The sequence below is a fragment of the Pteropus medius genome, unplaced genomic scaffold (genome assembly GCF_902729225.1).
Source record: "Pteropus medius unplaced genomic scaffold, Ma_sr-lr_union100, whole genome shotgun sequence".
Lineage (NCBI taxonomy): Eukaryota > Metazoa > Chordata > Mammalia > Chiroptera > Pteropodidae > Pteropus > Pteropus medius.
Genome location: NW_024344377.1, coordinates 1,335,270 through 1,361,478, shown reverse-complemented (window position 1 = coordinate 1,361,478; position 26,209 = coordinate 1,335,270). Strand labels below are relative to the sequence as shown.

At 48.2% G+C, this 26,209-nt stretch overlaps 2 protein-coding genes across 2 annotated transcripts in view; one reads left to right on the top strand and one right to left on the bottom strand.

The window, feature by feature from the left end:
* The window catches only part of DMBT1 (deleted in malignant brain tumors 1), a 48,197-nt gene extending 38,587 nt beyond the window's left edge, over positions 1–9,610 (top strand). The window contains exons 18-22 of the mRNA XM_039870796.1: positions 1,208–1,416; positions 2,281–2,465; positions 6,567–6,955; positions 7,620–7,891; positions 9,275–9,610. Coding sequence (XP_039726730.1) covers positions 1,208–1,416; positions 2,281–2,465; positions 6,567–6,955; positions 7,620–7,891; positions 9,275–9,288 — 1,069 coding nt within the window. The 3' untranslated portion in view covers positions 9,289–9,610. The remainder of the gene's footprint in view (positions 1–1,207; positions 1,417–2,280; positions 2,466–6,566; positions 6,956–7,619; positions 7,892–9,274) is intronic.
* A 10,966-nt stretch (positions 9,611–20,576) lies between these two features.
* CUNH10orf120 (chromosome unknown C10orf120 homolog) lies at positions 20,577–22,312 on the bottom strand. Its single transcript, XM_039870889.1, is given in 4 exon segments — positions 20,577–21,001; positions 21,004–21,328; positions 21,827–21,902; positions 22,116–22,312. Coding segments are annotated over 4 exon segments (1,023 nt in total).
* Positions 22,313–26,209: the final 3,897 nt, after the last annotated feature.

Sequence of the window (26,209 nt, the reverse complement as noted above, 5' to 3'; positions counted from 1 at the left end):
AAAGTCTCAGTTTGGTCACTAACTTGCTGTGTGAGCACAAGAAATCACTTACGTTTCCCGAACCTCAGTCAAAAGAGAGAAATGAAAACCTGCTTTCTTCCCCTCCCTGGTTCCCGGGAAGGTTGGAAGAGAGAAATATGTTTAAATACGTGGAAAATATTATCCAAGAGGGAGGGATTTTTGTTAGAAGTAATACCAGTGCGGAGAATCCTATTGAGAACCACGCCAGTTTTTAGAACCCTTTCCTCTCCACTCCCTCTCTTGAAGGGTGAGTTCTGGGGCTCAGGCTCTAGAGGTATAGAAACCAGTGCTGCAGACATTAGGTCACCTGCTCCTCATCCAGTGAAGAGTGAGGATTATTGTTTTAAGCAGAGAAAACATCATCAAAGCCGCATGAATACATGCTCAGTCCAGGGGTTTGGGGGTGACCAAGTAGAGGCACCAGTATTTTCTAGTGTCCTGGAAGGAAGGTATCATAACTTCTTCTCTAACAGCCATCACTGAATAGAACAGTTTTCTTTCTCAATTTCTGTTTGCAGTGGCCTTGGGGGTCTGTGCCTTGGGGTTTTGCAAAAGATACAATATTATTTTAATCTCGTAGTCATTACAATTCATTTTGGATTTCGAGAACTCTAGAGCTCATGAAATCCTATGGGAGAAGGTGCAGGTTTTCTTTAGCCAGCACCTGAATAACGACGGCCACCTCCGTTTGTGACATTTTCTGAAGCACTTTTCCGTATGTTAGTTCATTTGTGCTTCCTAGCAGCTCCCTTCACTGTGCGTGAGGAGGATTCTCTCCCCTTCGTAAATAAGAAAACCGAGCTTCCAAGAGGTCGTTTGCCTTGCCCGATATGTATCTATTTAATTATTTTTATCACTATGAGTTCATGAATATTTATTTCATTCTAGGGGAAACCGGGGTCTTTTTGAAGGATGAAAAAAATCTAAGGCAGGATGTCATCCTTTTCTTTGATGATGTATAGGGCTGTCAGGACAGGGGCTGTAGATGTCATATGTGTGGCCCCAAAAGGCAGGACTGAGGCCCTTGTATGGTGGCCCCGGGAAGAGGAATCTGTGCTCAATTTAAGAAAATCTATTATTTTCTTAATATTATTAATAATAGTGTCAGAGTTTCTTGCCCAGAGGTGTGACCCCCACACTGATATCTGACCTCCCATGTCAAATCTTGTGTGTCTTGTCTCTGCAGGCTTGAAGGGGGCTGTAACTATGATTACGTAGAAGTGTTTGACGGCCCCTACCTCAGCTCCCCGCTCATTGCCCGGGTTTGTAATGAAGCGAGGAGCTCCTTCACGTCATCCTCCAACTTCATGGCCATCCGCTTCGTCAGTGACGGCAGCATCACGAGGAGAGGATTTCAGGCCGACTACTACTCTAGCCCTTCCAATGACAGCACCAGTAAGTCCTCCTCACGAGGGAGCCTTAGGAGTAGGGGAGGGAGCCTTACGGGCAATCTGAGAGCCTTCTGCTGCCCCGCCGCTCTGTGGTTGTGGAACAAGAAACTAGCAGCTTTGCCAGGTCACTAAGGCTTATCTGCTGCTAAACAGGGCCAAGGGCAATGGGTCATGGGAGGTCAAGAGCCAGAACTGGCCGTCGGGCAGTGTCTTGGCTTTACTGCAGTCGGCAGAGACTTAGTAGAAGCTGTAAGATGATGCTCTCTTCATATAGTGAGATGTCAGTGCTGAGGGCAGAGGTGAACAACTAGCTTGAGGCCTTGTGACCGTCCCAGAGTGTAGGATACTGACCATGTCCTGAGACCCAGCATGTTTGGCTGCTATCTGAAGAAGGACTTAACTGGTCACTCGGCCAATTCCAGCAGAGACTAATGGCCACGATTCTAACTGTTCAATGGACTGATTTACAGACTGGCCAGGGACAAGGCACGGTGATGTCCGAGCTCTCTCTTTCAGTCAGGATTTTAAGCATTGACCTGCTCCATAGCTCAAGGACCTTATTTCACGACATCCCCACGATCCCACTGGGGCATTGCTTTATGGGTAAATGGTAACTTGGAAAAACATTTCACTCATTTCACATCCTGCCTCCATTTCTTCATCGGAGGAACCCCAAGTCCCTGGTCCTCATAGACTTCTCATGAGAATGAGCCTGACTTGGGTCACAGGGCACCCTGGGATTGTGGTGAGGCATTCCTGATGTGGGCCACCTTTGTCGGCCACTTGTATGTATACGAGAGGGGCTCCTAGTGGGACTTGCTGGTACATGGGGCTGCTGACTGAGTCATTATCTGCCCTTGGCCACCAGAGCTGCTTTGTCTGCCAAATGAAATGCAAGCCAATGTGAGCAGAAGCTACCTCCAGTCCCTGGGCTATTCTGCCAGGGACCTTGTCATCCCCAGCCGGGACGGGAGCTATCAGTGCGAGCCTCAGATAACATCAAGACAGGTGGTATTCACGATTCCCTACTCAGGCTGCGGCACGATTCAGCAGGTAAGCCTGGGGCTTCCCGCTCTACCTCCTGCTAAGCAAGATGGCTACAGTGACGGGCACTGTGCTTTTTGAATTCTAAGGACCCAGGAGATATGATTATGGTCTATCCAGAAAGTAACCAGGGTGAAGACGTAAATCTGTTCCTTGGTGCCATGACATAGCTGCGGCCACATCCACATAGAAGGAAGGAAGGAGGAGGAGGGGAGGTTAGCGGGCAGCTTTTTCAGCACCGTCCAGCACAGAGGGTGCCTGGCAGGCTGCCACTCATGTCAGCCATCACAGCAGCAGCTCCCAAGGGGGCAGCTCCAGGTTTTGTAGGTACTGAAGCTTAAACAGTTTGGGATTGGGGAGGATGAGAGGGGCAGGTGCCTCATTAAGTGCAGGAATGCAAACATATCTTACTATTATAAATTTTAACAAAAACTCACGTGTGCGCCAATACATTGCGAGGCCTCGGAAGAACCCACATGCATGGGGGACCCTAGCTTAAGTTTCAATAGCTTCGCAGTCCATCGACCTTGGCAGCTACCATTTGTCGGACTGTCATCACGTAGAGTGATCAACTGTCTTGGTTTGCTGGGACTTTGCAGATTTTATCATGGAAAAGTCCCCTGTTCTAGGAAACTCCTCTATCCTGAGTGAACTGGGGCAGTTGCCCAGCCTACAAGTGGCAGACACTGGAATTAGTCTGTGTCATACTCCCCAATCCCCACCAAGTATTGTCTCATGGTCATCCAACTCTAAAAATAGGGAGACTGGGCTTCGAGGGGTCGAGCGGGTGGCCCAAGGCCATTCAGCCAGGAAGTGGAAGGGCTAATGCTGTATTCTGAGAATCTCGAAAACGTTATGCTGAGCGAAAGCATCCGGACGCGTAAGAGTACCTACTCTGTGATTTCGTTTCTCGAAAGTTTAGAAATGGAGAATAAATGTACGATGGAAAGTTGGCCCAGTTGGAGGGGGCAGGCGGGAGCCGTTTGGGTTAATGAAATGTTCTGTCTCTGTGATGGTGATTATTGTGAAACCTCACAAAATGGTATACTTAAAACTGTTGCGTTTGATTTTACATAATTTAAAAAAAATTATTCATTCTAAGTTCTGAATTTTTAGCTGACACGTGAGTAATCATTTTAAAATTTTGTCTGAGGGAACAGACATAGTACAAATAGTTTTATTTGGCTTAAGACCGCAGTAAGCATACAACATGAAATGCTCAAATATGTAGAATACATGTAAGACACACGTTCGGAGGGCCTCAGTTTGTCATTCACCAAAGACATACTGTACTAGGGGCTAAGATGATGCTGTTCCTTATCTGGCAAGGTCATTCCTGATTCTTTGACATGTAAGAAACAGTGAGGACAGGCAGAGGACACTCATTTAGTCAACCAAGTCGGCCTGTCAGCCATGGGTGGGTGCTGGGCCCGAGGGTCTGCAGTGGCCACCATGGTCACCTAGCTCCATCTGCTTAAAGACACCAGTGGGTCAAGGAGATGTACGTGAAGAGAAGGGTCCACATCGGTCACGCCATGCAAACATTCTAGTCCTCCTGGCTTTTGTGTTTTGCCCTGTAGATTAATCGTGTGGTTCTGGGTTGTCACACATTTACTTAGTGAGAATCAGTCCACCAAGGTGATCACCACTCCTGGTTCCACATGTGCTACCTGGAGCGTCTGACACCTGAGTCGCCCCGTCGACGTCCCTTCGTCTCCTGTAGGTGCCGCCAAAGCAACGTGCCAAGCCGGTCGTGGGCGGCACGTGCTACATTCGTATTCCTCCACTCGTGTAAATACCGTGTGCTCCCCACCCCCCCACGCCGAGTACCTCGGCTTACTAGTGTGTTTTATTCAGATTCGGAACTCCCAGTGCTCCCGAGGCCTTTCTAATCAAACAGCTAACAGCTAAGAGCCCTCCGTGACTTTCAAAATTCTCCCGACAACTTTTATTCCCACTTAATCACGTGGAAACGGAGGCTTACAAAGTCAAGTCACTTGCCTGAGGCCACGTGACCATGAACTGCAGAGCCAGGAGTCCAGGTACCCACTGAGTGGGTGTCTGACGAATGTCGGCTGGTGTGGCTGAGCCGATGAGGGCCCCTTAGCACGTGAGCGGGACACTACGGTGGAAGAGCCCACAACGCGGTGAGGATACCGCTGACTTATCTGCAAGTCCTCCCACTGCGTACTGGGTCCCTTCCAAACCCAGCAGACGTCTAACGAGGAATTTTAATCTTAGATCAGAACCGCTTCTTACGGTCAAGAAATAAAGCTTCCATTCCCTGTTCATTGTTTGGCACGGGTTCAGAATTTAGTCGTTTAACCATAGAAACCACAGGCAAATGTGGATTCTCAGAAAACCTGCGTGTTAATGTGCAGAGTTCAGGTGAAGGTACTTCAGCTTGTCTTGGAGAGAGTAACAAGGTGACAACACTTCTACAGTGTATGTGACAACCATTGACACTCAAATATAAAGTCGAAAAAAAATTTTTTTTAATAAAATATAGTGTACTTTCCATGAGCAGACGGTGGGCATAGACCCGAGTCCCAAGTGCGGGCTCTGGCGCCCCCTGCAGGCCAGCTGGCCCTGCCCCAGGTCTGGGACCGCAGAGACCCCTGGCTGCCCTCCGTGGGGAGACACAGGAAACCTGTGATCAGAGCCGGGGAGGGAAGGGTCCTAGAGGTGGCAAACCCACTTTAAATTACTTGTTAAACTCTTCTCTTTTTCCATGTTTTTTTCTGGAAGGGGCAAATTCAGAATTGAGTTCTCCAACTGCAGCCATAAAGTGAAAGCCCCTCCAACACCCTATGCTCTGAAAAATAATTCTATTTAAGCTGAGCAGAAGGGCACTTGTCTGATCACCCACATGGCCAGGAATGGCATTTTGCTCTTGACAACATACATGACTAAATGCGACTGAATGACAAACTTTCCTTCTCTTCCTCCTCCCTCTTTTATAAAGTGCAAGTGCCTTATATTTTAGGACTTCCATTTAGGCCATTGTGGTGTTATTATTTTGCTCTTTCTTGCAAAAGCAGCCACGGCTTGTGGGAACTTGTACGTGGCTAGAAGTTTGCTTCTGACCATCATAGCATTTGGGAGGCAAAGAGCTTCCCGCAGCCACCCAGCCTCCGCCTGACACTGCTTCACGTGTGCTCACTTCATTTGGGGCCAGACGGTCCTGACCACGAAGCTTCTAGGGGGCTCTGCTCACCTGTGTCCTCTCGGCCATTCGAGCTGGCCGCTCCTGCCCCCTCCTCCATTCATCACAGTACTTTTGCTGGGCTCTATCCTCTGACCCTTTCATTCATTCATTGGATATTTATCGATGCTATTGATGGTATCGTTGACACTGTACTAAGCCCTGGGAAAGGAGAGGTGTTTAGACATCATCTTTTTCTTGAGATGCTCACAGACTACCAGGTATAAGGTTCTTACTCCCAGAAAAGTTACCCTTAAAGGATGGTAGGAACATCGAATGACACGAGAGACCAACATTCTGATGAACTGGCTGCTGGGTGAGAGGCGCAGCTGGCAGTGGCCCCGTGGTACAGGGAGTGAAGCGCGGAGCGGGGTAGGGAGCGCCCCCACATTGCTGTGCCCGCCCGACTGTCCACACGAGCCCCACAGCTTCGGACACCGAGCTACAGTAGCTTCTGCCCCACCCAAACGGCACATGCCCCCCCACGAGCACATGACTGCCTGTCCTGAGTTCTCCCAGCAGCAGTGAGAATGAAACAGAACAAGCCAGAAAGGCCCTGAGCCATGGAGCCCAAACTCAGCTTAGTCATACAGCAGGACGAGGGTCATCCAGACACCCACCTTCCCATGAGGAGCAGCCCCAGGAGCTGCTGGTCCACACTCTGGTCCCCCATCACATGGCAGAGGAAAGAGGATGTGCGAAGGAGGACGTTTCGCTAGTTCAGCAGCATATCCGTCCCAGGTGATGGTGGCCATTGGCAGTAGGCAGGTGCCATCTCTGTGTGGTTCTAGGAGGGTTTTGAAACCTTGTCGAGTCCCTTCCTTGTCATTCTAACCAAAATCAGTAATGAGACCTCCTTCGCGGTTGCATTTGCCTGACTGTGCGTTCATACCTGCCTCTCCCAGGTGGATAATGACACCATCACCTATTCCAACTTCCTCAAAGTAGCTGTTTCAAGCGGCATCATCAAGAGGAAACGGGACCTCTACATTCACATCAGCTGCAGAATGCTCCAGGACACCTGGGTCAACGTGATGTACATCGCTAACGACAGCATCGAGGTCAGGGAAGTGCAGTACGGCAATTTCGACGTGAACATTTCCTTTTACACATCTTCTTCGTTCTTATATCCCGTGACCAGCAGCCCCTACTATGTGAACCTGAACCAGAATTTATACCTTCAAGCCGAAATCCTCCATTCTGATGACTCCTTGGCCTTGTTTGTGGACACCTGTGTGGCATCACCATATTCCAACGACTTCACATCTTTGACTTATGATCTAATCCGGAGCGGGTAAGGAGCGTCTTCGTGGGGTAGACGTCAACCTTTGCCTGGTAAGGGGATGTGCATGTGGTGACAGAGGTGTCCCAACTGTACCTAGAGCAGAGGGACTCATTGACTACACCTGGGCATCAATCAGATCACCCACCTGGATGCCCCTTAGAATGACCTTGGGCTTCAAACACCTGGAGGGTACTCAGGGATGGTCGAGATAGGTCAGGAGACACAGTCTGGAGAGGGAAGGACAGCAAAGACACCGGAGAGTGGCCAACTGTCACCTTGCCTGGCCCCGAGACCAGGAAAGGGAAGGAAACACTGTCTTCCTTCCTGTCCTCCCTTGGGGCCCTGCTATTCCTGGTCTCGCCTGGGTCACCCGGGGCCACTGAGCACACAGTCACTGCGCACCCGCTGTGCAGCATGGGGCCTGCTTGTCCGCGTGGAAACCCCGGGCCGACTTGCTGCTTCGGGACGCTGCAGACGCGCCAGAGCTCCCGGGAGTGTCCTGCAGGGCTGACAGCCAATGTCTGGGTCACATGTTCAGAAGGAAGGAAAGCGAGGGGAGGCAGGAGGCGTGGGCGTCGAGGACGGGCTGGGGGGCTCCACACCCCGCACACCCAAGTCGCAAGGAGCGCAGCGCGCTGGCAAGAGCGAGCGGGTCACTGTTCTCTTCTTCCAGGTGCGTGAAGGACGAAACCTACCGATCCTACCATCAGCCGTCGCCCCGCATCGCCCGCTTCAAATTCAACTCCTTCCACTTCCTGAACCGCTTCCCCTCCGTGTACCTGCAGTGTCGGGTGGTGGTGTGCAGGGCCTACGACTATTCTTCCCGCTGCCACAGAGGCTGCGTGGTGAGGGCCAAGAGGGACGTGGGCTCCTACCAGCAGAAGGTGGACGTCATCCTGGGACCCATCCGGCTGCAGGCCCCACACGCCAAAAAGAGGAGCTTGGGTAGGTGGCCACCCTCCCACCCTGCCGCCTGCCGGGGCCCAGGCGCACGACCCGCAGGGACTCGGGATGTTCCCGTTGGTGTCATGTTTCACCGGAACCGGGCATCTACTGTGTGCCAGGTGCGCTGTGCTATGCCAGGCTATACGGAGTTCAGCTAGACCTGGCTCCTGCCTTTTTCCTAGGGCTCCTGGTCTATGAGGACCCAGAAGTCGGATTTGGTCGAGAGTTCTGACCTGGGACACATGTGACACCTTTATCCTCTGGGTTCTGAAATCCCAGAACCTCACACTCCTTGTCTATAGAACAAAACTATCAGTATCTACCTCTGATGAGAGGGTTACCTAAAACGATATTAGTTAATTTGCCTCAGCCTCTGCGTGGGATGAATGGCGGCTTTTGTTACTATTATTATTGTCCCCAATATTAACGGTGTCAGTGAGAACATTGTTCCTCGTGACAGTAATCACACTGTCCCAGTGGAAATGCCGTCGGGGTCTGGGCAGGGCCGAGGGGGTGCGGGCAGGCCTGATGTATTCTGACTACTCACAAGGCCTGACACTGCACAAGCCATTTCGTTTTCCTCATCCGGGATGGGGACCATGTTTCCTGCTGTGCCGTTTTGTTGTTTGTGTGGATGTTTGCAGAGTGGCTCGTAGGATCTGTGGTCCAGGCCGGGGTCAGGTTGACAGACGCGGTAGCACTGGTGGCAGGGCCAGGTGTGGGGAAGCAGAAGTTGTCGCGAATCCTCCCGTCCGGCCCAGGGCTCCACCCCATGGAGCGTCTTTGACAGCTCTCTGTCTCCTCGTGTCCCATGTCCAGCTGTCCCCACGTCCAGCTGATCCTGGGCTCGTTCCTCATTTCCTCATTCCACGCATGTCTATCGAAGGCCTACTGTGAGCCAAGGGACAAGCAACTAGAAATAGAAAGATCTCAAAATCCATACTCCTAAGGAGCTTACGTTGCAGCAGGCGGGGACACACGTGGAACACATGGTTCCTCCAGTGGGAATCAGCTCCGGAGAGAAGGATGGCAGGACAGGGCGAGGAGCGAAGGGGGCCGGGGGGCCCCTGCTTGCTCCTCTCCTCTCCCCTGTCTTCCCCCTCACACTGCAGTAGCTCAAGGCCTGGGTACCTCTTGCCCGAGGCTCTTGTATCCATTCCCCATTGGCCTCGAACGCCCCAGCTCTCTCCCTTCCCATCCATCGGGAGCCTCCAGCATATTTCGTCTCCCAGCACCTCATTCCAACTTCCTGCTCAGAGCCCCTTCCTGGCTCCCACTGGCCGAGAACACACAGCGACTCTCCTGCCCCACACTCAGCTGCCCTTTGGGGTCTGGCCTCAGTGTCTTATTCTCTTTCCCATTTCTTTTTCCTCCTCCTGCTAGACAACCAGCCCTGACGCCATCGCCCCGCCCGTTTCCCTTGTCTGTCTGCACTGGGCTCATCCTGACCCCGACGCCCCTTCCCTCTCCGACCTGCTGATGGCTGCCGTGCAGGAGCAGGCCAGCACCCCGGGGAGCTGCCACAGCGCTGCCATCTCCGCTGGGGTCTTCCTGGCCGTGGTCCTGGCCGTGGTGGCCTTCACGTTGCGAGCACCTACACCGCCCGTGGCTGGCCTCTGAGTTCTACAGTGTGACCAGGAGAACGCACGCGGTGGCCCCCAGATGTTGGCTGTGCAGGCTCTAGAACCCAAGGGAGAAAGGAAGAACCACATGCCCTGACCTTGGCACCCAGCAGCACCTGAACTCTGTGCACTCTGGCCCAGGCACCTGGGGTGGGGGCGTGGGGGTGAGGGGGCTGAGGTCGGGGTGCAGAAGGTCAAGGGCAGGCTTTCCTGAAACCACAGGCTCGGTGCTGAGGCAGAATGTCAGGCAAGCAGGTGCCTGCATGCAGCTGTGCGTCCAATAGAATTTGAGCTTTCCCTAGATAGCATTTTTTTTTCCCGACCTTTGTTAAACTAGCTCTTAGGCCTGAAGTGTGCATTTTAGCCTTCCCATTTATAAGAAAATTGAATAAAGATGTTTTTTCAACGCAGGCGTTGGTTGGGTCATTGTTTGTGGCTCACCTAAGCACTTAATCCCTTCGAATTAAGCTGACAAGTAGGATGGGCTGTCCAAAAGAATGATAAAGGCCAGGGGCCTCTGCCCTGTGGCTCCAGAACCTTCTGGAGAATAGATAGTGTCGTCCTTTGTCCTTGGCATGTTTTGGTTCTGCCCCGAACAGGAAATGCAGGGCGAAGGCTGGAGAATGGCATTCTAATTTTTAATGTCTGTATCTTAAAATGAAAGACGATGGCCTCTGTTTCTCCAGGCATCTGCATCTTTCGGTTTTTGACATCATTTCCGGAGCTGTGGGCTAGGGAGGCTCTGGGCAAGAGAGCAACCTCCTCGGGGCCCCGAGATTTCCGGTACGTTAGACGAGGCCATCAGGAGTCCTGTTTGCTGTGGTCTCCAGGGAGAAATGGATTGACAGGTGACCCCAGGATCTCAGAAGGAACAAAGGGATGGGGTGCTTTCCAAAAAGGCAGTGAATTGGTCAGAAAATGGGTGAGAAGCCAGGCCCCGGGCCCCTAAATCATGCTCGGTAAGGATGAGAGTTTTCACACACTGCCCTGAAAAGGCCAGGCCTAGGACCCCTGCCTGGAGAGGGGGCAGGCCCAGCTCCAGAGGTATGACCTGAGCAGGGCGAGACCTGGCTGGACCAGGGGGGTGTTTTAGATGTGAGTGGTAGATGGTGGGGGGTAAACTGGAAGGGGCCAAGGAGGGCTCCCTTCCCACAAAACCACAACAACGTCACCAAAGAAAACTCACAGCCTGAGCCTCACTGAGGGCCAGCATTGCCCCAGCAACTTTGAGGCCTGGTTTCAGCTCAGTAGCCCAGACACAAGCAGCTTTGGATGCCACGTAGTTGGAGATACGGCCCTAAAGTTCTGTGGGGACACCCCCACAGTCAGTAGGCCACACGACAGAAGAATTCCGGGCTCCCCAGAAGCTGCACCAGGCCCAGGAGGGGCCGCGCCGTCCCTGGGCCCCTGTCATCACGGCCCCGTTTCTGAAACAGCTGAACAGCAGTGACCCAGGGCTGACGACCTCGTGGAGCAGGCAGCTTTTGCTTTACTTTTGCTTTACTTTTAAAGGGACCCATTCCCATGACTGCAATTTGTTTTGACGAGGGAAAAATAGAAGAATTTAACGCCTCTTCACGAAAGTATACTTGATCTTCAACATATTCGCTAGACTGGAGAGCAGGTTCTGCCTCCCTGAAGCTCTCGTCCTAGTCCAGGCCTGAGGAACAGCAAGCGGGCAGTCTCCCACCTGGGGGGCCTCACCCCTCAGACGCAGGGGGTCCCGTGGGGAGGGGATACGGGGGCTCTGCTCTGTGATGCTTCAGGTCTAAATCTGTAAGTGAGGGAAACACAGCACTTCCCTCAGGGGTGTTTGGGATCAACCGAGTTCATGTTCGTAAACTGCTCAGCCAGCACCCGGATCTGGAAATCGATCAACCAGCCAAGGCAAATGAACCTGCCAAGGGTCGGCCACCGTGAGGAAGCCCTCCTCGCTCTGACCCGCATTGCTCGCCCTTTACCGCTCTGGCCTCTGACCCGGAAGATGCTGAAGCTCTTCAGACTCCAGCCATTGGGAGGAGGCCGCATCCTCCTGTGACACGCGCTCTGTGGAGAGGGCCCCCCTCTCTGCCTAGCGAGGCGGGTCTGGGCCGTCATGCTCCAGCGGGGTGGGGGTGGCGGGGAGGAACGATGAGGGGGTCTGTGAGAGGTCAGGGCAGAGGGGAACTTAGGGATTAAGTCTGAAGCAGACGTTGGGTTGGGAAATTCCAAGTTCTTTTGGCCGAGACTGTGCTCCTTGGTACGTAAGGTTCCAGGTGAGTCATTTGAACTCCAATCCCGAAGCCCACCTCTGCAGGAGAAGGGGAGACGGGAAATAATGTTGTCTGCGTTCCCCTTCTTCCCATGCGGCACCTCTTCACAGTTCTCCTTCAAATTAGAATCTCCTTCTCCTACTCTCTCCCGGAGAGGCCTTACAGGTGCCCTTCACTCAAAACTCCAGCTGCCCGCTCTCTCCCGAGAGCACAAAGGAGCTTCCCAATCAGACGCAGAAGCCCGAATGGAGCACACGTGGGAACCATAGCAGGAAGGCAGTCCCTTCGCCTCAGACACCAGCCCGAGGACCCTGCCACCAGCTCCAGCGGGTCAGGCCCGCCGTCCTCTCCCCGGCAGCGTCCAGTCACTGCTGTGGCAGCCTGGAGAGGAAAAGAAGGTGCAGTCTCTTTTCTGGGAGACACTCAGGAATCAAAGTCGCAATGTCCTCTGGAGGGAAAATATAAATTAATAGCAGATTTGAGGATCTGTGTTCTTCAGATCTTTGTCCCCAAAGGTCACACCTAATTTCTTTTTTAAAAATAATTTTTATTTTTCAATCGTAGTTGACATATGCTATTATGTTTCAGGTATACAATATAGCGATTACGCATTTACGTAACTTACAAAGTGATCACCCCAATAAATCTAATACCCATGTGAAAACATACGTAGTTATTACCAGATTACTGACGATATTCCCTTCGCTACATTTTCCATCTCCATGGCTATTCTGTAACTACCAGCTTGTGCTTCTTAATCTCTTCCCCTTTTTTCACCAACACCCCGACACCCCTCCCTTCTGGCAACCATCGAAATGTTCTCTTTATCTATGAGCTCGTTTCTGCCTTGTTTGTTCCCATATTTTGTTTTTAGATTCCACATATAAATGAAATCATACGGTATTTGTCTTTTTCTGATTTATTTCACTCGGCGCAATACCCTCTAGGTCCATCCAGGTTGTTGCGGATGGCAAGATTTTATTCCTTTTTATGGCTGAGTAATATTCCATCGTATCTATGTACCACCTCTTCTTTATCTATTCCTCTGTCGATGGGCACCTTGGTTGCTTCCATATCTTGGCTATTGTAAATAATGCTCTAGTGAACATATGAACACATTTCTGGTTCTTCATCACGTTTTCCATCTCCTTTTTTATGTTTTATTTCCTTGTTGAAGTTCTCACTGAGATCCTTGAGCATCCTGATAACCAGTGTGTTGAATTCTGTGTCTGGTAGATGGCTTGTCTCCATTTCGTTTAATTCTTTCTCTGGAGTTTTGTTCTGTTCTTTCATTTGAGATGTGTTCATCTCCTCATTCTGGCTGCCTCCCTGTATTTGTTTCTATGCATTAGGTAGAACGGCTATATCTCCCGGTCTTGGTAGAGTGGCCTTATGTTGTAGGTGTCTTGTAGGGCCCAGTGGCGCAGTCTCCCTGGTCACCTGAGCCGGTCTTCCAGGCGTGTCCCTTGTGTGGGTTGTGTTTACCCTCCTGTTGTGGTTGAGCCTTGGTTGCTATTGGCACGTCAGTGGGAGGAGGTGACCCTCGGGCTGATTGGCCGTGACGACCGGCCATGATGACAGTGGAGCTGCTTTGCAGGGATTCATCCTATGAAGGAGAATTCACTCTAGCGGGGCTCAGGTGCCTGCACGGGCTGCCCTTTGGGTGTGTCTTTTGTGGAGGTGGTTGGGTGGTGCTCTGGTATGGTCTGAGCCTGGCCACCAGGTGTGTTGGTTCTGGAGTCCCTTGTGAGGGGCTCTGGTAAGGCCAAGTTCAGCTGCGGCCTATGCCGTGCCCTGCAAGGTGTGAGCTACAAAATGATCTGCAAATGGTTGCCACTTATGCTGAGGCCAGCTGCCGCTAGTGCCAGGCACAGGGCTGCTTAGCAGGAGTTACGGGGCACGCTGAGGCCAGATGCTGCTTATTTGGGGTTTGTGAACCTTTGAGAGATTTTAGGAAAGTCTGCAGCAGGCCGTTTGTATGGAAAAGCCACCGGAAGCGGCTTGTGTGAGCCCACAAGTTGGGGGGGCGGGGTCTCAGGGAATCATTAGGGTGGGGCTCCTGCGAGAGCCAGGTTAATGGGGACTCAGATACAGGGGCCGCCTGCGTCTGCGTCTGAGCGAGAGGAGGGCTCAACAAAGGAAAAATGACTTCTGCTAGCTCTTCTGTCTGGGAAAAAGCTACCCCTCCAGGCCTTGTCCCGAAGCCAGACAATTCAGTTCCTCCCCTTAAGTCCCTGGTGCCTTTCAAGCTGCTGCCCCAGTGCTGGATCTCAGAGCAAGCGAGTCCGTCAGTGGGTAAGTCTGTGCATTGGCCCTTTAAGAGAAATGCCTGGGACTCCAGTCACCCTCCATCTCACTCGACCAGGGTCTCCACTGGTTTTCACAGCCAGAAGTTGTGCGGACGTCTTCCCCTGGGACCGAACCCTGGGCTGGAGAACATGGTGTGGGGCTGGAGAACATGGTGTGGGGCTGGGACCCCTCGCTCCTCAGGGGGCCCTCCAGATTTTTAACTGTCACATGTGGTTGTGGGACCAGCTTGTTCTGCGTCTCCGCCCCAACTACTGATCTCAAGGTAGCTTCTTGTATGTCCTCAGCTCTAGGACTTCTGTTCAGCTAGACTTCAGGCGATTCTCGATGATGGTTGTTCCGTAGTTTAGTTGTAGCTTTGATGTCAAGTCACACCTAGTTTCTGAGTGGCCCTGAACAAACCTGCTTTTCCCCCTTTGTCTGGTCCTTCCCTATGGACTACTCCACTGCAGACTTTTCTCTCCTTCTCATGAGACTGAGTAGTTTTCTCCACCTTGTTCACAGACCCCGACTAAATTTCTTCCACTGTGTCAGAACTGGCCAAGTACTCTCTTTCTGTACTGTCCCGTGGTCACCATCGTCTGCTTCCCAGCGTCCAGACTTTGATAAGGAAGAGTGGAAGGGTCTGTTGGGCATTTAGTCAGTTGCTTCCCCAGCATGGATTCCTCGTCAAGAGAACCACAGAGTATCCAGGTTTTCACTCCTACCCCGTGTGTCTCATGGGCCTTAGGACACGCTGACCTCAGAACTAGCTCTGAGAACTGGCCTCAGTCAGGGGAGGTGGTGTGAATGTCACAGGAGGGCTCCTCTTGCTGGTGGGTGACTGGTGTAGGAAGGAGCATGTGACCCATGACATGAAAGGAAGGGTCTGGCCACAGAGAGCGGTGGGAGATGACTGCCCTCCACTTGGTACCAGCCGAGAGCGAAGCCGAGTCACAAGGGAGGCGGAGCCCGAGGATGGCGGGGATGCACATCCATAGCCGCCAGACCATGTCAGCTCGGTAGCCTCCACGCTTCCCGCTAAAGAAACCAAGACCTGTGCTTGCTGTCTAAGGCAATTCGTTTCTGTCACATGAAGCACAAAGCATTCTCTCCCCCATAAGGGTCCAGTCTCAGAGGGATAAGAACGGTTGGTCTTCTGTTTGAGCTCCAAGCTGAGCTGACCCGCGCCAGCTCTTCACTTTTAAAGATCCAGACAGCTTGGGCAGGTTTTTACGAAGAGACCTTTCCAGACAAAATGTCATCCACAAGCTTCTCAGATGGCGTGGATATACCTGCATATCTGCTACTCGAGTTTAGTGTTTCACCAAAATCTTCAAACACCAGTCAATGCTGTCTGAAAATACAACCTGATAAATATCAAGAAAGATCAGAAGGAAATGTTCAAAGTATAAAGCTTGGCAGACACTATCCTGAAGGTTTACATAAACAACTCTTACTGACTTGAACTCTAGTGACCAGACTGTCACAACCCACGTCTCAGAAATCGGGACGCCGATGGGGCAGATGGCACACACGCGACTCCTTTTAGCTGCAATTTCTACTCACGTTGCCGCAAAGAACCATGGTACATTCTGCGTCATTATCTCTGTGGTACAAACCTAGAATTTTTCTAATGAAACAGTCTCAGAAAGTACAAAGGACTTCACTTTCTGGAAAATGTCCAGATGGCCACATGGATTAATAGAGGCCCTAGTTACACCTCTCCTTTTCTTCTGTAATCTGTGGTAATGGCCACCATGGAGATCAGCACAAAGGATTCAGAAGCCATTACAATACCGTAATACATCGTTGGATGCCACTCTGTTCCGATGAGGCCACTACTTACCCATCGATAAGTGTTCTTTCTAGTGAATAGTGTAGATTTAGCATCTAAGGCAGCCCTTACCTTGAAATCCTCTCCATCACAGCTTTTGACAATTCAACTCATCCTCCATGTCTGGGGTCGTTTCAGCCATTTTTGAAAAGAAAGGTGGATGCTTTCCAAGCATCGCATTTTACTTAGAGGAGAGGTTTTTCCATATAAACTTGAAACACATTCAAAGAAGAGAACTATTGCTTTTAAAGATTTACAAGGCATTCCTGGTTTCAAAACCATGGTGGTATTCAAGGGCTTGTAATGTAAGGTGGGGAAGATGTTATCTAATTATATTTTCATCCTAATGAGCACCTGGTTCATAACCATCAAAAGGTAAACATTATAACCTTCAAAACTATTTTTCCGATAACCGAAGGAAGGAAGGAAACATCCATTTCCCACTTGCTCCTACATCTCGGCTGCCTGTGCTCACGCAAGTGTTGGATTAAAGAATTATTACTATTCTCGAGGTTTGCACAATTTGAGCCTACATTCCCACTAAACAATTTATCTGTTTAAAGAAAATTTTCTTAAATGAATCTTCCCTAAAATTTTTATTTTGGGCATGCACGAGACATCTCAAAATTATAGCCAAGAACAGAATATATTGTACCCACCATACAGGTTTGTCAGTCTTCACATTATGACATATTGGTTTCAGAAGCTTTTAAAAATTGAAATAAAATACCACAGATTCTAATAAAGCTCCCTGCAGACCCCTCCCAAGAGCTGTTCTATGTTCCAAATCCAGTTTTTGTGATTACTGTGCAGGTTTCCGTAAGTTTAGTATACACTGACGCATCCACATGCGTTAAGGAATACTGTGTCACTGGTTTTAAAGTTTATCTAACGGTTTTACCCTGCAAATGTTGGAATGTTTCTTTATCAATATTGTATTTTTTGATATTTACCCAGGTTGCTAGAAATAGCTCTAGGTCATTCATTTTAACTACTGTAAAGTATTCCATTGCACGAGAAATCTCACATTCATCTATCCACTTTCCCGTTGATGGACATTTATATTGCCACTGATTATTTGTGAATGGTAAGATACTAATTTTATTTGGCTCTATATGGACACCCAATTGTCCTTCTGCCGCCAGTCTCGTTATCTCTCCTCTTGCTGATAATATGATAAGTAAATTACCAAAGCTTTATAACTATCCTTAATGAATGATAGGTCCAGTTTCTCTTCCGTTTGTGTGATTTTTGATCCTTTTCAAAACTGGCTTGCCTATTCTTGATCTTTTGTTTTTCCATATGAATTTTGGATTATCTTGTCAAATTCTAGGAATTTGATTTAGATCGAAAGTGCATTAAATTAATAGATTTGTTGGGCAGAATTGGTATTTTAATAACATCGAGGCTTTTGAACTGTTAACATTTATGTCTCTCCATTTCATCACATTTTACTTTATGTCTTTCAATACCATTTATAAATTTCCTCCATAGACACTTGATGCAACTAATTGGTTATTACAATTAGAAACATTATTATTTTTTTATATTGATCCAGCAATCTTAATCTAAACATTAGTTCTTATAAATTGATTGTAGATGATCTTAAATTTTCAATGTATATCATATTGAATGAAAATAAAGATAGTTTTAGTTCTTCTTTGCCAGTTCTTATAACCTCTACTCCTTTTCTTATGGAAAAAATAGCTAAAGCCTCCGTTACAATGTTCACTAAAAGAGGTGATGACAGTCATTCTGTCCTGCCCTGAATTTTAACAGAATTGCTTCCTAAGTCTCAACCAAAAATTTGCTAGTGGTTTCTTCATAGTTACAATTTGTGACATTAAGTTTGTTCCCCTTCAGCGGCTAGTTTCTAAGAGTTATTTCCTTATAAAACTGTCTGAAACTACTGTCTTTGGAGCAGAAAACTTTGAATTCCTAATTCCACTTTTGTAGGCAAACAATAAATATCGATCGAATGAAAGAATAACGAATGGATGAATAGAGTTCTTTTTAAAGAAACCTGTGTCATTACTCTTAAAACTATTGATTTTGATTGGAAGTGCATTAAATGAATAGATTTGTTGGGCAGCACTCATATTTTTATGGTATCAGTGCTTTTGAACCATTAATATTCATGCCTAGTTTCAAGGAAACTTTTCTTTCCAATAGTTTCCTTAAAACTACTTTTCAGGGCAATTTTAGGCTCACAGCAAAATGGAGAGTGATACACAGAGATTTCTCAGATAGCCCATGTCCCACGCACGCCCAGCCTCCCCACTGTCATTGTCACTCACCAGAGTGGTACATTCACCCAGGGTAATGGCTGCCTTAGACGCTCCACTACTGACTAGGAAGAATGCTGCTCACCAGTTGATAAGTCGTGGCCTCGCCCGAATGCATAGTGAACGTCATTGATGCACTAGAGTACTTTCATGGATTTTAAATCTTTTGTGCTTAATCACTCAGGTAAAAATTACCATAGAATACAAAGGAAAAAGAGAGATGTTATTAGAGCATCATTTAATCTCTACAGAAATTTAGATATTTTCACTGAAAACGAAGTCTTTTGAACTCTGGATCTATTTCGTATGAAGAATTCTGAGTTTGTACCAAAGATGGTGATAATTACTCAAACTGATACTGACGTCCCTTTTCGCAGTGTGGATATGAAAGTGCCTGCGTGGTTAGTGGCGTGCAGGCCAGCGTTGTGGTGCTGTCATGGTCTCCACAGTTTGATTTTTTGAAAAGCCCAGTTAATAAAGTTTAAGGTCAGTAAGAATCATTTTATATACACCTTTAGGAGGGGCGTTTTTCAAGCATTTTATTTGCATGTTTCCCTCGGATTATTTTTGATATTTATTGGGTTATATTTTTGGACGACTTTGGCTTTTGGAGATTTTGGTAAACACTCAACGGAAGTAGCAGACATGCATGTTTCAGGGAAAGAAAAGTTTCCTTTGACCCTCTTAAAATCTCTGGCTGGGCCTAGAAATTAAATTGACAAAGAAAGATTAATAGGAGAAAAGCATACAAATTCTATTGAGTTTTTACATGTACACGCGAGCATTCACAACAGAATTAAGACCCAAAGAAGTTACTCAAGCAAGGAAGCTTTTAAACAAATAGTAAATTTGTGAACATTTGACAAGACAAAGGAGTTTGGGCCAGGCCTGGTAAATGGTGAAGTAACGAGGAGAGTTAATCTAACAAGATTTGTTTGTACAGATTTCTTAGCCCCAAATTCCCCATCTCTGGTGATAAGAATGTCTTCCTTCTTCCTGAGACAGGGGGTACTTTGACATGGGAGTTTTATGGCCCGCTTCAGGGGAGGAGAGAGAGGTGGAGGGAGTTTAGAGTGATTTTCCCGCTTCTGTCATTTCCCCAAACTCTTTACTCTTAAGATGTTCAATATGTCGAGGTGCTATATTTTGGGGGTAGCATGGCTTGAATTCCATGTTCCCCCATTTGAAACTTCTCCCAAGATGTTCACAGTCCAGAAACTGATTTAGTAAGCTATGCTATAACCCACTGAACCGATCTCTCGGTCTTGAAAATTTCTACGAAACAAAAGAAAAACAGAGATTAATGGTGGTAACAAACCATAAACGAAATTTTTGAGTCCAGAGGATGGTTGGTCAAGACGTCTAGATGCTGGGCTTGAGGTGTCTTCCGACGATGTAGTGTGGGCCGGTGCTGGCAATCTGGCAGAGTTTCCCGATTTGCATCTGAATGTCTCTGGGAATGTCATCAGGTGTTCTGGTGAACTTCCTGAGTGGCCCATACAGCAGCAGGTACAAACACTGTCCAAACATGAGCTATGGTGGTGCTTTCTCTAAAGTTTATATCGAGTTGTCCAGCTTTAGCTTGCAGGTTTTTGAGAAAAGGGCAGTGTGTGTGCTCAATGATTTCAAGTCAGAAGAGCCCCATCTGGGCTAAAGGCTGGTCCCAGCTCCGGGGACTCTGCGGCAGACTGAGGGCAATCACGGTCCCATCTGTACCTGCCTCTCTGTGTTCATTCCCTTTGCAGTATGACTTTGCAATTTCTCCCATCAAGAGATGAAGTCCTTGCATCTGGACTGGCCTTGTATCTTGTTTAGGCCGACAGAATCCAGTTCCAAGTTTTGACTTCAAGGGGCCTTGCAAATTTCCACTTAGTCTCTTAGATCCTGCAAAGGCCCCGTGAACATGCCTAGGCTGGCCTTTTGGAGGAAGGAAGCATGTGGCCCCGTCGCTCCCACTGACCTGGCAGATAGTTGTCAACTCCCAGAAGAAGAACATCCTACCTGACCTGCCGGTGGCCTCACATACAGGAGGAGCCCAGCTGAGAGGAGGGGAACCCCCAGTGGAGCCCAGCCTAGACTGCTGAGCCACAGAATTATAAGATAAATGGATGGTTGTTGCTTTAAGCCACTAAATTTTGGGGTGATTTGTTTCACAGAAACAGGTAACAGATACAGTCCCCATGGGAACAGATGAAAAGGAAGAGCCTGTATCTTCGGAAGGAAGGTGGGAGCTGAGAGCCAGGAATTACCTGAAACCAGGGAACCTTAGCAAGTAGGTCTCACCTTGAGGAGCCCTGGGAAATCGGGTCCCAAAAGATGACGGGGCGGGAAGGCGCCTGGGGCAGAGCCACAAGAGGAATAAGGACCAAGACACTCCGTTCACCACGGTGAATAAATAAAACTTTAATAACGGCGAGAAGCAGGTTTGCCCAGGTGCTCTTTCCAGACTCTCTCTTCTTCCTGGCCGTTGGCCTTCCTCACGTCACTGAGGTGGGCTCCTCGTGATATAAAATCCTGGTTCATTAGCATTAGGTCTCCAGGGAATTCAGCTAAGGGCAGAAGGTTTCGGTTCGTAAAACCAGCGATGGATCGTTCCATTTTCTTTGTGGAAAAGAGTGGTTTCAGATCATTGGGATGGTACGTGACACATTTTTTTCGTTCTTCTGACTTGAAAATTACGTTCACTTTTATTTCTTGTCTTTTCGTGCTTTTGTCCTCCGCCTTGCCTCTCTCTTCCTGTGTGGCATCGTCGCAGGAATCTTCCTCCTCCTCCTCTCCATCTTCCCCAGCCTTGTCGTCCACCGTCGGGCCCAGGCCCCCTTCAGACAGAAGGAAGAGCTCCTGAATCTTTCAACGTAGGGCAAAAGCTGCTTGTTTCTCAGGGCGCGCGCGAACTGCATTCGCTCTATGTGTTTGCTGATGTTGAGCTGCTCCCGTCGTGGCATTCTGAACTCCTCCGGGGGCACGATCACCTTGGCTGTCCACATTTTTTCTTGAGGCCCGCAGGTGGCACAAGGGAAATGTTGTTTTTCATATTCCATCGCCTGTCTGTAGTCTCTAGACATCAGCTGTAGTTCCTTGAGCATTTTCCGTTCTTCTTCTTTCTTATAAGTCAGAAACTTTCTTGATGCTACGGTGTGAACGCCACCTAGACGCTGACAACGGGACAAGGATTGTTAAAATATCCACGGGACGGGAGAAGGGGGCACCCGCAGAACGAAGGAGCTCGTGGCACCTTCTCCCTTCCTTGCTGAGTGGGTATGAGCTTCTGTGTCGTGGGAAAGGGGGTGAATCTTTGGGGTCAGACAAGCCTGGGTTCAAATCCTGACTCTCCTTATTACCTACCATGAATCTGAAGGAATTTTATTGACTCGAGAGGACAGCATATATAGAATAACTCGTGCGAGGTAAGGGCTCAAGAAATGGCAGCTCTCGTCATTTGTTATCACTTGCAGTTGTATTTCTGTTTGAGATTTTGAAATAAGAGTATTTTGTTATGAAGTGTGGATGCTGCTAATAGACACAGCCAACTCGAGTCACTGTTTGGGAGACTTCCGTCTCTATTGCTGGTGGTTTTGGAACCTCTGGCTCCACTTAGCCTAACTGCCTACCTTTAGCATGGCCTTCCTGTGTATAAACCCCAGGGCACTTACTAGAATCTCTTTCTCCAAGGGAGAGTATTTTCCGAGGGCAATGCGTGGGTCAGATTTGTAGAATTTGGTCCACATCCTGGAAGGCAGAGAGACAGGTGTATTAGAACTCCGGAAAGGGTCTTCCTAGGTCTCCCTGTGAGAATGGAAAACCTCACAAAGGGTGATTCTACCTTAGTCAGGCTAGGGCCACTGTGACCCTGGTTTCTGCAGCCACAGGGCTGGTTACTCCACTTGGCCTTGGTCTGAGATGGAGGGGAAGGAATGGATGGAAAACACAGACGACACTCACCCCAAAGGTGAAGCAGAACATCGATCCCCTTGGCAGCACAGGAAGTTTTTATCCCTAAAAGAATCGCTCGTGTTCGGTGTTCTGACTGACATTCTGCTGTCTGACTTCCTCTCTGCAGTCTTCCGTTCTCGGGCTTTTGGGTCTTTAGCCCTCTGTTTTCCAAACTTCTGACAGCCATTCTCCCATTCTCTGATCATACTCTGGCAACAGGCAAGGATGGGAGGTGTCAATGCCCGGAGTTAACCTTTACAAGACAGTTTCATGGGAGCCCGAGGGACAGTCACCAACTCTTCCTGCATCATAACCGGCCTGCTTGGGAGCCATTGTGAGGTCTGAGTTCAGACATCGAATGATCCCCTGGGGTGACATGGGCACCCGCTCCCACGCTCCTGGCGAGTCGGAGCCCAGAGTTGCAGAATGGGCTGGAGGACGACCTGGCCATGCCACTGCTGCTCACAAGCCTGTAGAGACTGCTCGGCTGTCAGGATGAAGGCTCGGGTAGCTAGAGTCCCTCTCTGGTGTTTGCTTGCTCTCCAGTCTCAGTTTCTCATGCCTCATCCGTGCCGCGCTCTCAAGGGTTCTTGGGGTGAGCTTCCAGGCCGCCGTTCGTGCTCCCGCAGGGCTCATACACATCTCTCTCTCTCCCTTGGCAGCTTGCTTGTCTTTCGGGGCCTCCTCCGAAGATTTCCTTGCAACATAAATTACCCCTTTGTTCCTGTTCTCATAGCCCTTCCCGTATCACACTATGGTGCTTTGCCTCCTACAGACTCGATCGTCGCATAAGTCTGTCCCTCTGCTCAAACGCAGGTACCAACAGCATCTTATTAATTTTTGGTCGTTTCGCATGGGACTTGGTGTAGAGCAGATGGTCAGTTTGCTGACTCAATCAACAATCATCCAGGTTCCTTTGTCAATGGTGGGGTCGAGGGTGTTGCAGGCACAACCCCTATAGAAAGTGATTGAGCAATATATATCAAAAATTACAAATGCATTTACCCTTTGACCCAGCAATTACATGTATAGAATAAAATTTGCACATGGTCAATGTAGCCTTGGTTACAAGTGAGGTCGAACACTTTTTCTATCGGCCATTGAGAGTACCCTTTGTGAAATGTGCATTCGAGAATTTTCTTCATTTTTTTCTAGTACGTTTTTGTTTTCTTATCGATTGTAAGACTTCTCTATATATTCTTGATTTAAGCCCTTCGCCAGTTAAATAGGTTACAAACATTTGCTCCTACTCGACTTGCCCCGCTCCTTTCTTCAAGGTGTTCTTATGCCAACTCCAATTCATCAGTCTTTTTCTTAGGGGTTAGTGCTTTCCATGTCTTGTTTAAGAAATCGTTTCCTACTCCAAGTAGGAATGATGCTCTTCTATGTTATATTACACGTATATTCATAGTGATCTTCTAAGTCATTCTCGAAACCCTTTGTTTTTTTCTTTTGAACTTTAACTTTCTACCCTCGTTTTATTAACTTCAATGTTTAATTATTTCTATCCTTTTTCCTTAAGTATATTTTCCAACCTATTTTTTTTATAACGGCGATCAAGAAGTGAGTGTATGTGTGTGTGTTTGCATGTGAGCATCCGTGTCATACTCAAAAAACCAGGGATTCTCCTCCCCCTTGCCACATTTGTTCGCGCAGTCACCTTCTGGGCTCTGGGTCCTCTGGTAGATCTTGCAGCCCATTGAAAGATGACTCTCAGAGACCCACCAGCCACCTCTCCAGGCTAACATTCTCCATGTAGACAGTCCCCTTGGCTTATGGGAACGGTGTTCCTTTCCAACATTGCGTAATATCCAGACTTTATGTGAGAGGCTCTGTGCTTTAAAGCTATAGTTTCTTCAACAAATCAGATGGGCAGGAGGGCAGGTGGGCATTTCATACACAGGAAACAGCAAGGAGTGAGAGAATTGGGCCCGCCTGGTACATTTGGGGAACTGAAAGCAGTTTGGGTTTGCGGGAGGACAGGGAGTGTGGGGACGTGGCAGGTAAGAGGCCAGAAAAAGAGGCCGGCGAAGATCGAAAGGGTCTATCAGGTCACGCTGAAGAGCTGGCTCTTTCCCATGAGAGCGTAAGGCATGCGTAATAACTTCCTTTGAAGGTGGTGGCATACTCAACGGTTTAATTTTAAAAACTTGATTGAGATATACTTTATATGCCATAAAATTCACCTGCTTTAGATATGCAATTTAGTGATTTTTAATACACTTAACCAAGTTGTACAACTGTCTCCACGATTCAGTTTTGGAACATTTCTGTCACCCCCAAAAGATCCCTCATGCCTGTTTACAGTTAATTCCCTAACAACTACCAGTCTACTTTCTGTCTCTACCGATTTGCTTTCAAATGTTTTCATTTTAAAACGATCCTCTTCCTTTCTAGCTTTTCATTACGCTCTCCTCCCTGGCTCTCTGCCATGGAGCAAGTTGGGTACTTTGTTGGCCCTCTGTCACTGACGGAGGCACCAGTAGGTGCATGCCTGAGAAATCTGCCCTCTTCCCATGACGACGGAAGTACCTGCCTGAGCTTGTAGCTGCAATAATGCCTGAGCTCACTTGGCTTAATGGCTTCCCCGGAGGGTCTGGCTGGAGATCCGCTTAACTTTCTGCAGGCGAACACAGAAATGACTGAGCAGTTCTGAGATTCCATCAGATTATGGAGGGGAGGTGTTAACTGTGGTTTCCCTTATCTTTCAATAACAACTTCCCGCATTAGTCTGGCACGAAGATGGCGCCAGGCAAACCCAACCATGATTCCACTGGTCCTACTACAACCAAATGAGGCAGCAGACAAGGGGCTGGGCAGCCTTCTTGTATTTAGAATGCCCCTTCCTGCCTGTCCTTAGGAAATCCGGACACAAATAAAATGGGAGAATAGACCCTTTTCCTTGGAGCTACACAGAGTCTACTAAAAACGTAGTACTCTATAAGGGGACGCGCTTTCTGTAATATTTGCACATTCATGTCTACATTTCCGTGTGCATGAAAGCATTCATTCGAGCATGCCATGAGCTCTCCTCTTTGCTAGATGGTGGGACACAGAGATGAACAGACAGCATTCCTCCCTGGCAGAAGATCTCACGGAGTGGGGTGAGACAGGCATATATGTTGAAATCAACATATTTTCTTTATAGTACTTATTACTACTTTTTTTTAATTTTCGTTTTGTTTTGGTCTTTTTTTAATTAAAAAAAAAATGTTTATTTTCTCTCTCCTCCAATTAGACTGTGAGTTCCAAAGAGGCAGGAGTTTTTTCTTTCTTGTGCAAGGCTGGACATTTCCCAGCTGAACTTTCTGTTTCCCAGCCTGACTCGGAGAAGGAGCAAGTCCTATTCTTTTATGTCCAGAAACCCAAAGAGACAGGATCCAGGTAGATCCAGGGGTGCCTGATTATATTGTTAATACCTAGACAATAAGTTGGTGTTGATGAACTACTGAATACCATAATTTCAGGTGGGTTATTTGATATCTCAAAAGTGCAAACCATTCTCCGTCTTCTTTTTAATATTTATGAATTAGAAACCAATGCATATCAGCGTTAATGTTGTTATTCAGGGTGTAATTTCCGTCGAAGTCTTCCTTATTCTGTGGCTGCATAGTTTGTCTTTTCTTCCTTTCCATTTTCACAGCCCAAGCATGTTAAGTTTGGATCACAGTCCTTTCATGCCGAATATGGGTATTTCCTATGTGGGTGGCAATCTCTACATACTTTGGTAAACACACCATAGCTCTTTCCGTCAGGTCTTTATTGCCTCTTCCCTGTAATCCTTTAGAATCATTTAGGTAATATGGCCTCCTATTGCAATTCATTGTGTACAAATGACGTTTACTTGAGAGGAGCGGGGATGTGACTTAGAGAAGACCCATTGAAATATAACTACACCTGTGACTATAGACCATGGCTTTAAGATATCCTAAGCCTAGGCAGCTATATGATGAATAAGCACGGAAAAAAAGAAATAAAAGAAACATACGTTAGAAGTAAAAGCCATGAAGTCATTACCATGAAATTCTTCTCCTTATGGGTGTTTATATTTATGGTTTATTTCTTATAAGTTTCTCCAAGAATGATAGACTTGTCTGAACTAT